General features: G+C 39.6%; 1 protein-coding gene across 5 annotated transcripts in view; it reads right to left on the bottom strand.

The window, feature by feature from the left end:
* LOC144656026 (uncharacterized) overlaps positions 1-12,081 on the bottom strand; it is an 86,693-nt gene that overhangs the window by 7,945 nt on the left and 66,667 nt on the right. For 2 of the 5 annotated variants that reach the window (XM_078516241.1, XM_078516245.1), the window contains exons 1-3: positions 5,359-5,525; positions 3,571-4,351; positions 2,824-2,926 (exon numbers count right to left, since the gene is read on the bottom strand). The exons of the other annotated variants lie outside the window; for them this stretch is intronic. In XM_078516241.1, the coding sequence (XP_078372367.1) occupies positions 2,824-2,926; positions 3,571-3,728 (261 nt within the window). In that variant the 5' untranslated portion in view covers positions 3,729-4,351; positions 5,359-5,525. Of the gene's footprint in view, positions 1-2,823; positions 2,927-3,570; positions 4,352-5,358; positions 5,526-12,081 lie in introns of those variants that run through there. 5 annotated transcript variants of the gene reach the window in all.

The following is a 12,081-nucleotide window of genomic DNA, read 5'->3' as shown; positions in this document are numbered from 1 at the left end:
CGAATTGTGAAGCGCATTGATCATGAGCTTTGTAAATGCGCTATATAAGCACCCATATCATATCATATCATCATTTTTTCATGGGAATAACTGCTGACCGCAAGGTTGTCAGAACTCTTTTTTAGTGGAAGAAGAAGAAGGGTTGGTATAAAAATGATTTTCTTTGTGCGACTTTAAGAATACAATTGTATCAAATGCATCAGAAACCTGCATTGACGTCTCGAGTTTCAAGCATTAATTTGTATACGTAATTGGACTACATACTGTCCAATTTGGAAATAATTTGATGAAAAAAATTCCGAGGGCAGCCAAAATTGGACGAGGCCGTAGGCCGAGTCCAATTTGGCGGTCAGAGGATTTTTTTGAATCTAATTATTTCCAAATTGGACAAGCATGTAGTCCGGTTACATATTAATTATATAGCTTGTAGTCAGTCAATCCAGCATAAACAATTAACTTATGTCCAGACGGGAAAAGCAATCATCAATAGCAGGCATAACACAGCACATGCAACTCACTCAAAGCATTGTCTTCACATATCAAACTTAACAAAACAGTGCAATTTTATTCACCTGAGTTTGCAAAGCTTGCTACAAAGTGAGTGAAAACACTGCATCAATCAATGAAAGTCGTAAACAAACTCAGTGCAAAGTGTCCGAAGAGCGTAACAACTTCTTGAATCTGACAAACTCCTTTCCACTATCTCGTTCGTACTTCATCTCCGTCTTTTCTTTTCGAATTTCAGCAAAAATGACAAAGAATTGCATCTAGCTCGTGGCTATGAATATCTGACAGATTTCTTGCTTCGCTTTGCTGCACTTACGTTCACCCAAGTTTTGTACTATTTGAGGTGTTTTGCTCTTGGTTTTTTCCTTCATAGTGTAGCTAGCTCCTCTTCTGACAACGTAGAAAATTTCTCTTTGTTGTTACTATTGCTGAAAAGCTCAAAAAGAATGGAAAAACGTAGAAACCTTGCCTCTGAATTCCGCCATTGTCGACTAACAATGCGACAAGTTTTACAGGGCTGACGCTATGCTTGTGCTAATTGGCTAATATCCGTCACATGCTGTTTTTTCTTCGATTTGATTGGCTGAGACAAAAGTGTCCAATTTTTCTTAAATTGGACAGTTTGTGCATTTTACCTGAAAGTCCTGTAGACCATTTTACAGTTGTCTGCTCAGTGACCTGGCCTTTGAATGGAAGTGAGGCTGGAGGTGACCTTGTTTTGATACAGACCTTACTGCTTTTGTTGTGTAAATCATGTTGTTCTGATGCTAACTAGTTTGCATTTACATAATAAAGCAGGGAGGTTTGTATCAATGCAAGGTCACCTCCAGCCTCGCTACCATTCAAAGGCCAGGTTACTTGGAAGGCAACTGTAAAATGAACTATTGAAACTATCCAAATTTGTATACGTAATTGGACTACATGCTGTCCAATTTGGAAATAATTTGATGAAAAAAATTCCGAGGGCAGCCAAAATTGGACGAGGCCGTAGGCCGAGTCCAATTTGGCTGTCAGAGGAATTTTTTGAATCTAATTATTTCCAAATTGGACAAGCATGTAGTCCGGTTACATATATAGCTTGTAGTCAGTCAATCCAGCGTAAATAATAAACTTTTTTATATGTCCAGAGCGGGAAAAACATTCAACAATAGTAGGCATAACACAGCACATGCAACTCACTAAAAGCATTGCCTTCACAAAAACTTAAACAAAACAGTGCAATTTTATTCACCTGAGTTTGCGAAGCTTGCTACAAAGTGAGTGAAAACATTGCATCAATCAATGGAAAGTCGTAAACAAAGTGTCCGAAGAGCTTTACAACTCCTTGAATCTGACATACTCCTTTCCACTATCTCGTTCGTACTTTATCGCCGTCTTTTCTTTTCGAACTTCAGCAAAAAACGACAAAAAATTGCATCTAGCTCATGGCGATATAAAATATCTGACAGATTTCTTGCTTCGCTTCGCTGCACTAACGTTCACCCAAGTTTTGTACTATTGGAGGTGTTTTGCTCTTGGGTTTTGCTTCTTTGTGTAGCTAACTCCTCTTCTGACAACGTAGAAAATTTCTATTTGTTGTAACTATTGCTAAAAAGCTCAAAAGGAATGGAAAAACGTAGCAAACTTGCCTTATAAAATTCCGCCATTGTCGACAAACAATGCGACAAGTTTACAGGGCTGACGCTATGCTTTGTGCTAATTGGCTAATATCTGTCACATGTTGTTTTTACTTCGATTTGATTGGCTGAGACAAAACTGTCCAAATTTTTCTTAAATTGGACAGTTTGTGCATTTTACCTGAAAGTCCTAATTGAAACTATCCAAATTTAATCCCAAATTGGACAGTTCTCAGAAATTAAGGAAAAATAGCTGCGCTGACAATATAGGATTTACTGACAGCTATATAATTAAAATATTAATTCTTCCAAGGAGCAACCATAAAAAATTATAAAGTTGAAACCCGAGACTCGTTTCCTGGGAGAATTAATTAAATTGAAACTTAAGACGATAATATAGACTCCAGGTCCGACACGCTAGATAAAATCCAAAATCTAAATCTCAGTTTGTATGGTGAATATTGGTCTTGGTCTGTAGCGGGAAAGGTAAACCAAACCCTACAAGGTGATTGGCTTCCCGAGACGGCAAGATACGGCTACCTTAATTGTCCCCTCAGGATTGCCCGCTGTGTCCCGCAAAGATTTTTCTTGCATGATCGAGAACCTCGACTGCGTTTCGGTTCATATACACGCAAAAAAGGATCTTGACCTCATGCTGGGCCATAATTTTTTTGAGCGCCTGATTCCCGGACTTACTTACCGCCATGTCATCATGACAGTCACCAAAAGTTGGTTCTTCTACAAAGTGAAATGATCTGCAAGGGTTGTAGCTGTACATATACCCCTGATATTCTATCGTAAATCTGTTGAAGAAACAACACATGGGTATCATGTTCACATAATAAGCAATTATTGGATGAGGTTGAGCATGATATCGTGAATTATCAAAACCGAGGTCTGTGTTATCTGCCGAAGCCAAAGGTTTTGATAATTTATGATATCATGCAAAAACCGAATCGCGAATTGAATTATTGTTTTATTATATGTTTTCAAACAATTTGCCATCACTTTTTCTAGCTATAGTGCCGGCGTAAAACGTCGTCAGAACATTGGCCAAAGGGGTTCTATCTTGTGGTTCCTCCAGGTTCTTCTCCCTCAAATAATCATTCAGAATTTTATACACTTGTTTTTGTTGTTCTCGTTCTTGTGGTTTCTTGTTAGAGAGTTCTAATAATGTACAAATTATCAGTAAACCATTGTCTACTACGGAGCTATTGAACATGCCTTAAGCTCTTGTTTGAAGAGGTCGAAGAGGAACAAGGAACTGCTTGATCGATTAAAGCTTTGGAGCGCCCTGGTGAACTTAGGCTCGGAGTGATCGTTTAGTTTATTTTGGTGGCAACAGAACGAGTGTCCTTATTGGTAAGGCTTTATTCCAAGATTAATTGTGCTGACATTCTTCCTTACATTACTATATTGACTACTAATTCAATAGTGCTTCGCTAACCTTGGAGTGTCATTTTTACTTTGCAGTGACGTAATGTTGTATTTTTTGCCGCGTAAGAAAAACACACAGTTACATCTCCCGTGTGTCCTTTGGTATTTCATAGAAGCATACAGAAAGGCGGTCCACATTAACCAGCTGACCCAGCTCCTGGAAAACATGGTACAGAGGCCACTAAAAAGATTAAAAAAAACTAACGTTAAGCGCCATTAATTTTTACCACACAACTTACCACGCGAGAAGAAATCGAAAGAAAAGAGCACAAGAAGTGGAGGTGGCAGTTCAAACTAAAGAGCTTATTCCTCCAAATCATTCTTAAAGGTTGTTCTACACTTTTTTTTAAATTTACCATAACAACGCACTAGAGGAAACTTCACCCTGTCTTAGATACTTACAATCAGTGGACCGGCAACAATAGCATTTTGATTGGATAATCACAGTTATCCCGGTAGCCTGCGCCGCAGACGAAACTAAACCCTTGGTAAGTCCGTTGCTAACCAATTTTAAATAAATAAATAAATAAATAAATAAAATGTCTTTATTGCGCTAATTAAAAAACATAACAAACGTAACATGTAAAAATCGTTTACGTCTGCGACGCAGGCTATTATCCCGGCGTATCCAATAGAACAAAATCGAACCAAAGATCAATCGAACCCAATCGAACACAAATCCGACGCTCTCACGAGTCTGATCTTTGTTCCTCCTCTATTCGGGGAAGAGCGCGGGCTCATTCCCCGAACGGTGGCTGGTATTTTTAATTTTGTTTAAGTGCCTACAAACCCTTGAGGCCCGTTAGCGTGGGGCGAAATAGGACTTGTAGATCATTTAAACAGCTTCTGTAAAATAATTCTGTCTCAAAACCCAAGTGAAGACTATAACATGCACGGAACGCAACAAATGTGTTTCCCGACCCTTTTGGCTTGATAGTGGCATTATTGTTCATACAAATTCTGGAAAAACCGCTGACACTGAAGACGATCGCTCGCAAACGCGAACCACGTGACATTTTTCGTATCACGTTAAGTTAATAACAGATCTGCTTTCTAACGACAGTTTTACTATTCTCATTCATAATTATGACGCGGAATTCAGAAGTGCGTGGATTACATAACCCCATTTGTTTATAGATAGTTGTGTTAGGTAATGCTTAATCACCACGTGCACAATCGCCGTATTTAAAGATCCCTTTGCTTAGTTTCGGGGCATTTCGAAAGAGATACGCAAGCCGGGAAGTCCGGGCGAATTTTCTTATACTCTCGCGCTACGTCGCCGAAGCCCAACCACGTGCTTTAGTTTGTTTCGTCGTTTATTTTCTCAAGTTCATGGCTGTACCTACCCTGCCTCTGCTGTTTAACTAGAAGATTTACACTGCATGTCCATTCTCTGCCGCTTCGCAAGTTCCACATCATGCCGGAGTAGCGGGACAACGCGTACAGCAATAGTTTACTCGGTATTTTAAAACATTTTTATGTGTTTTTCTTTTTCGCTTGCTTATCCGTTTGTTTATCCCGTAGTGTGTTTTATATCTACGTAGTTCTGTTTATAGCAATTTATTACCATATGTGTTACGGCTGTAGTAGCTTACGTTCGCTCGTGTGTCGAGCAAAGATTGGCAAACGCCGTGTGTCGGCTGTAGTAGCTAAAACGTTCGCTCGTGTGTCGAGCAGAGATTGGTAGACGCCGGCGCCGTGTGTCGGCTGCCCGGTCGGCTGTAGTAGCTATAAAACGTTCGCTCGTGTGTCGAGCAGAGATTGGTAGACGCCGTGTGTCGGCTGTAGTAGCTAAAACGTTCGCTCGTGTTTCGAGCTGGCACTGGCAGACGCCGGGTGTCGGCTGGTAATAGCTTAACCGTTTGCTCGTGTGTCGAGCAGAGACTGGCAGAGGCCGTATGTCGGCTGCAGCTAAAACGTTCGCTCGTGTGTCGAGCTGAAATTTGCAGATGCCGTGTGTCGAGCAGAAACTGTCAGATGCGTTTGTCGGCTGTAGCTAAAACGTTCGCTCGTGTGTCGAGCAGAAATTGTCAGATGCCGTGTGTCGGCTTTACGTTGCTCAATGTTTGCTCTTGCGTTTAGCACAATTTGTTACACGCCGTGTCGGTTTTAGTCTAAAGGTTGGCTCGTGGGTCGAGCTTAGTTGGCAGGAGCCTTGTGTCGGTTTTGTTTAAAGTTTGAACTGTGTATTGTGGGTATTTGGCAACAATCATGTATCGACCATTCCGGGGGGGGGGGGGGGCACCCTGTATTTTAACTGTTAGTGTGCTAAGTGTTTCGTTACGGTATATCTGGCTGGAATTGTTTTGCTTGCATGTCAAGAAAATCAAGTAGTTGCCGATTGATGGACATTTGTTTCAGAGCTTACTGGTGTCAGTAAGAGTGTTAATGAGCTTAGGTTTAAAGTGTTTACGAGTTGGTTACGTAAGGTTTGTTACCTAACCCATCCCAGTGCGGAACTTTATTGGACAGGTATCACGCATGTTTGTTTTATGGATCTGTGTATCTCTGTAGGTTCAGTGTTTAAATTTTCAAAGCTCGCCGGTTGGCCGTTTTCATCCACGGAGTTTAATGTTTTATCCACGTTTAGACACTAACAACGTGGGATATATGGAAGTGATGTTTATCCTTTATTTTTCCCCAAGCTAGAAGTTTTAAAATTTAAATTCAAAATATTATTAAAAAAAATAATTTTAAACAGTCCACCCCCTCCACTGGCCTTGTCGTGATCAGAAGGGTAATCTCAGTTACGCCCTATAATCCGTTTACGACGGATTCCTGGTCCGGCTTGGCTAGTGGGGTTTTTTCCCTTTTGTTCATTTTTCGCGGAAATTGACGCGGAATTCAGAAGTGCGTGGATTACATAACCCCATTTGTTTATAGATAGTTGTGTTAGGTAATGCTTAATCACCACGTGCACAATCGCCGTATTTAAAGATCCCTTTGCTTAGTTTCGGGGCATTTCGAAAGAGATACGCAAGCCGGGAAGTCCGGGCGAATTTTCGACCCCTCCCACCTCCCCTTCGGCGACGTAATAGACAACTATAGTGCTTTCTCACCCTGTCACTCATTGCCTCGGCCACAATCTTTCCCCATACCTTATCCACGCCGGACAATGAGCGGCATAATTAATGAGTGAGAATGGTATACTACTCTAATGACTCTAGTGGTAGAAAACGTTTTGATAGTATCAAGACATTTACACACCTAACATGACATAAATTAAGAAGAACAAGAACATTGAGAAGCTTGAGAAGCTTAAAATCGGGCGCTTTGCCTTGAAAGGCAGGGTTCAGTACAGCAGAAACCACGAAGCAGTTACTTAAGTAGCACTCAGTCTGACTGTGTTTGTGTAAGTCACAGGGCTTGCATGAGCTGTATTAGTGTGCATAATATAATATCTAGAACGTTGTCGAGATTGCATTATTACTTAATGACATGATGGTTTCAATTTATAAATGTATCTCACACAATACTGTAAGGTGCGGTTTCACCTGAAGGTCGTGTGCTTTTCGGTATTTTCCAGGCATTGCACTTTGATGGGACAGTACTACAACTGTTTACCGGGGAACTACTATTGTCAAGAAAATGATCACAACTTGTTGATGAATGATTGAACATTTGTTTCATACCATTACTGTAATAGCAATTGATGAAGGCTTTTAGTCCTGAACCAAAGTATAAGGACTGGGAAATACTGAAACCCATTATCAGCCACCTTAAACGGAAATATCTTGTTGGTGTTTCAAGGAATCCAAGGAAACTTCACTCATCCCATGTATCTATGTATTGCGGTATTTTGTAATTTTTTGAGTGATTTTTGGGGATGTTTGGCAGGTGATAGCTTTTTTAAAAGAATTAGTAAAATTTAGACAACTAAGAAATATTGAAAATTTAATGTGAATTTAACATTGGAATTTGAAGTTAGAAATTGGCGGACGGACACCAAACAGTCCCGTGACATCCTGGAGTGTTTTTGCATGGGGGTCAACTGTGTGATGATGTTTCCATTTTTTCTTCAATCCCCACTGATAAAGAACTGTTGTTGGTGTTATGTTGGTGTTATCACATGTCAAGCCTTTAACAAGGTATGAAAGAACACAAGGATTTAAATTATTCTGGTGCTCAATTTTTGCGTAACTAAAATTAATGTTACTAGTATTTCCAAATTATTGCATGTCAATGTAAGGCAAGACAAGACATGCCTTGGTTCTTATGTAATTCTCTTAAAAACACATAAGATATTGACTATAATTTTGTCTGTGCTATGGCAATTCACAGTGGGGTGGTCTTGATGTGTCTTTAACTTGTAGACTGGACTGGACTAGTAAAACGCGGACTAGTAAAACGCGGACTTGTAAAACGCCTCTAGACACTTCGAATTCCTTGGCCACAATCATCTTACGGCTCTCTTCAATACATAATGTCTCAAAAAAACAGTAACCTCAGAAAGAAGTCAGAAGCAAATAAGGTCGAAAGACCGAATTTGAACATATAACGGCAAATGTTCTAATGTCACGAACGTAGGAGTCGTGTAGGCCCGTCACCTTTATTTACCACATACTGCCCCCAAATTAAAACAGTACCCTCAGAAAGAAGTCAGAAGCAATTAACGGCAAATATTCTAATGTCACGAACGTAGGAGTCGTGTAGGCCGGTCACCTTTATTTACGATTGACTGTTGATTTCTGGACGGGCCCCGTTCTACCTCGTGCGAGCAATACAAACGACTGCACTCAACAGACGTCAAGTAGTGGAAAGAAAGAAACATATGCACACAACTCATAGCATCAATCCCGTTGTTTTAGTAGGGGTTTGCAGAACGAACATGTGCTATACTGCAAAAACATCTCCACGCTAAAACAGACCATAGAGTGCTCAAAAAAGCTAGAAATATGCCGTCGAAGAAACACACAAGAGCTTCAAACACAAATTGTTTCGCTCGCTAAACCGTTTAGTTTTATCCGATTTACAAGCGCTTGTTTTACAAGTCTGCGTTCTACAAGTCCGTGCTTAACAAGCCCTCGTTTTACAAGTCCGCGTTTTACAAGTCCGCGTTTTACTAGTCCTCGTTTTACAAGTCCGCGTTTTACTAGTCCGCGTTTTACTAGTCCGCCTTTTACAAGTCCGCGTTTTACCTGAGTCCGCGTTTTACTAGTCCGCGTTTTACAAGTCCGCGTTTTACTAGTCCGCGTTATACTAGTCCGCGTCTTACAAGTCCGCGTTTTACTAGTCCGCGTTTTACTAGTCCAGTCCAGTCCTCGAAATACAGTATGCCAAAACTCCCCGCCCTCTAAAGATAAGTCCTTGACGGTTCTTGTCGTTTTTCGGTGCCTATTCATCTTCGGCATCTATCTCATCCACCTCTCGTTCTGTCCTGTGTCTGTCATCACACGAAAGAAAAGCTGATTCTCAAAAAATCTGCCACAAAAGGAAATTGACAAAAACAATATGAAAACCATATATCGAAAGTTTCTTATTCTAAAATTTTATCATACGTCTTAATTCAGAGCTACAAAGAAGTTCCTCCTTTTGAGTTATTGATACTGTTCTTACAGTACCTCTTTCCACTAGCGAAATTTTACAAAATTCCTTCGCGGCGAAAAGGTAGCGCGAATCCAGAACAGACTCCAATCGAGAGTGGGTTAATTCTAGATTACTATTAATTAACTATTACAACATTCATTTTTAAAATAGTTTCCCAAGCCGATTAAGCTAACTAAACGTCGAGTGTATCTTTCAGTAAACAAAACATGCCGTTATGACGCCGGAAATCCAGCTCACGCATACTATACCCCGTGACTCACGCAAACCTCCGACTTACGTGCTACTACAGTCATTCCTTTCTAAACATTTTTTTTTTTTGACCACCACCGTACCTTTCTACCCAAAAAACTCATGAAACCGCCCGGTTTTAACCTGTTTTAACCTTTCAAAAATTAGAGCGTTCGAAACTAAATAAGATCCGTAATCACAAACAACATACAGCCGTTTACCAGCACTCTTTAAAACTCCTGAAACCCTTCAAAATCAGGCAAAATAAATCTTTGAAATAACCTTTATCAATGTTTCTTATTTTTTATTCAGTTCTATAAAATGCCTTTTATACACTACTGTCAAACAAAAATTTCAATTTCCTCAAAGTTTCAAGACAAAAGAATAACAAATATTTCGTGCACAATGTAATTTGATTAAGCCAATATTATCACGTCTAAAAATACTTCAAGCAATTCAGTGAAAACCCGTTTTTTTTTTCGTATCAACGAAAACCACTTTCGAATAATCAATACATGAAAATAACAATAAGATCAAAAGGAAGAAAGGAACCTTTCTAATTATTTGAAGACTTTCAAAGCCGTGATATTATGCATCCAATCCGCGATAAAATTTAATTACAACAAAATCCAAGTTCTCATTTTGAATTCCATTTTTTTCAGTTGATACCTTTATCCAACTTGTGAAAAATTCCATTCAAGTTCCTATTAATACTGTACATTCCCAATGTTTTGCTCAGGTCTTCAGAAGCGTCTTACTAACCAAATCTAAAATAATTCCAAAACATGCTGTACAAACATTCTACTCTTTGTGACAAACGACTTGACGACCAATTGTTCAGAAGTGAAAATCGACACAGTTCTTGCTAAATAAAAAAAAGTTTTACGGCGGAGTCAGGCTCAAAAAATATACCGCAAGATCACACCCCCATTCATAGTCAGAAACCAGCAAACCATCTAGTTTGCTAAAAAAAACACTGCGTGACATCAATGACGTTACCTTTTTCATTTACAAAAATAACTTTAACTTGTCAAAGTAAGTGCAATTTCACAATGGTGAATATCAGTACAGTATGGGGCCCAGTTCTCGGCCGGGTCCAGTTCTCGGCCACTTTGTGTTTAACGCGTTTTTTCACACTCCAGTTGAATCAAAAGAAAAAGGTATTTCCTTCAAACGATAGACTGATTCATGTGCTTTAAGTATCTTGAGTTTGATCGTTCAATTCGATATAGAAAGCTCACACGTCGAGTTTACGCGGAGGTAGGTGAATTTGCATTCCCGAAAAAGTTGTTTGTTTACGGCTCCAAATTCATGGATGTAGTTAAATTCGTATTTTATCCAAAAGCCCCCACCATACGAGCTAATTTTTGGCATGTGAAACGTAGAATAATTCAGCTTTCTGCTTTAGTTAACTTTTCGTTGAACCGTTGTATTTTTTGGTCTTAATTTACTTCGAAATTTTTTCTTGCGACGTTTGCGTATTTGCCAGTTCTCGGCCACCCTGCTCGCTATCACAGCTTAGCGCTTGGTTTTTAATATAATTTCATCTGCTGCTGCCAGAATGAAAGAAATAAATGTTTTAAAAATAAAGTTCAATCTTAGCTCTAAGTTTTGAGCTGACTCTTGTCTTGTCTATTATTTCTACAACACCTAAATCTTTCAAGACCTTTTCACTGCAAAATAAACCATCTAAATGCACGGGTCACACAATGCGGTTTTGCCAGAACCTGCACATAGGCAACTAGGCGCGTTAAAATCCTTCTTTTCTAAAGTAAAACAAAGCATCATAAAAATAATTTGGGATCGATATAGTATAAATAGGTTTACAGAGTGATTTTATGACTGTGAAAATTAATTGAGCATTTTTTTACAGATAATTACGCACAAGCTTTTTAGTGGCCGAGAACTGGGCCAAGGTGGCCGAGAACTGGGCCCACAAATGGAGCTTTTATTTTTATTATTGCTCGGGCAAATTAATTTTTGACCGGTCGATAGCTTTACACCAAAAAGCTGAATAATGTAGCTAGCTCTGGGAGAAATTTCAAGTTCCTGCGGTTCTTCTGAGGTAAGAAATACAAGTTTACGTCAAAAGTGGCCGAGAACTGGGCCAAGGTGGCCGAGAACTGGGCCCACAAATGGAGCTTTTATTTTTATTATTGCTCGGGCAAATTAATTTTTGACCGGTCGATAGCTTTACACCAAAAAGCTGAATAATGTAGCTAGCTCTGGGAGAAATTTCAAGTTCCTGCGGTTCTTCTGAGGTAAGAAATACAAGTTTACGTCAAAAGTGGCCGAGAACTGGGCCCCATACTGTACTTTGCCCCGTAAGCTTTTTTTCTCTGTCCTTCCGCCGAAGCAAAAAAACACAACCTGATTACACATTAACCCAAAAGTCGACCAAGTGTGCCTGCAACGATTTTCTGTCAAAACTAAAATGAAAACCATTGCGGTATGCGTCACCCGTAGCGGTTTTGTAGCAACCCCAAGCTATCCCCGTCTTTTTGGCCGCGCCAGGAGACTACGCTCTAGGACGACCAAAGGGTAAACTATAAATCGGCCACGCCCGATTAATTATGTCTAGACTTTAAAAATATAATTTTTTTTCAGTAAACACAACAGAAGCACCAGCATATGACAATATTCCTCGCAGTGAACACTGAATACAATGGGCAGTGAATACAGACGTACGGCAATTCATATTTAAGTTTATATTTTTCCTCTATAATAACGCCTGCGGTTGAAAAGT

Source organism: Oculina patagonica, chromosome 6 (genome assembly GCF_052425735.1).
Source record: "Oculina patagonica isolate OP01 chromosome 6, crgOcupat, whole genome shotgun sequence".
Classification (NCBI taxonomy): Eukaryota; Metazoa; Cnidaria; class Anthozoa; order Scleractinia; family Oculinidae; genus Oculina; species Oculina patagonica.
This window is presented reverse-complemented; position numbering and strand designations above follow the sequence as displayed.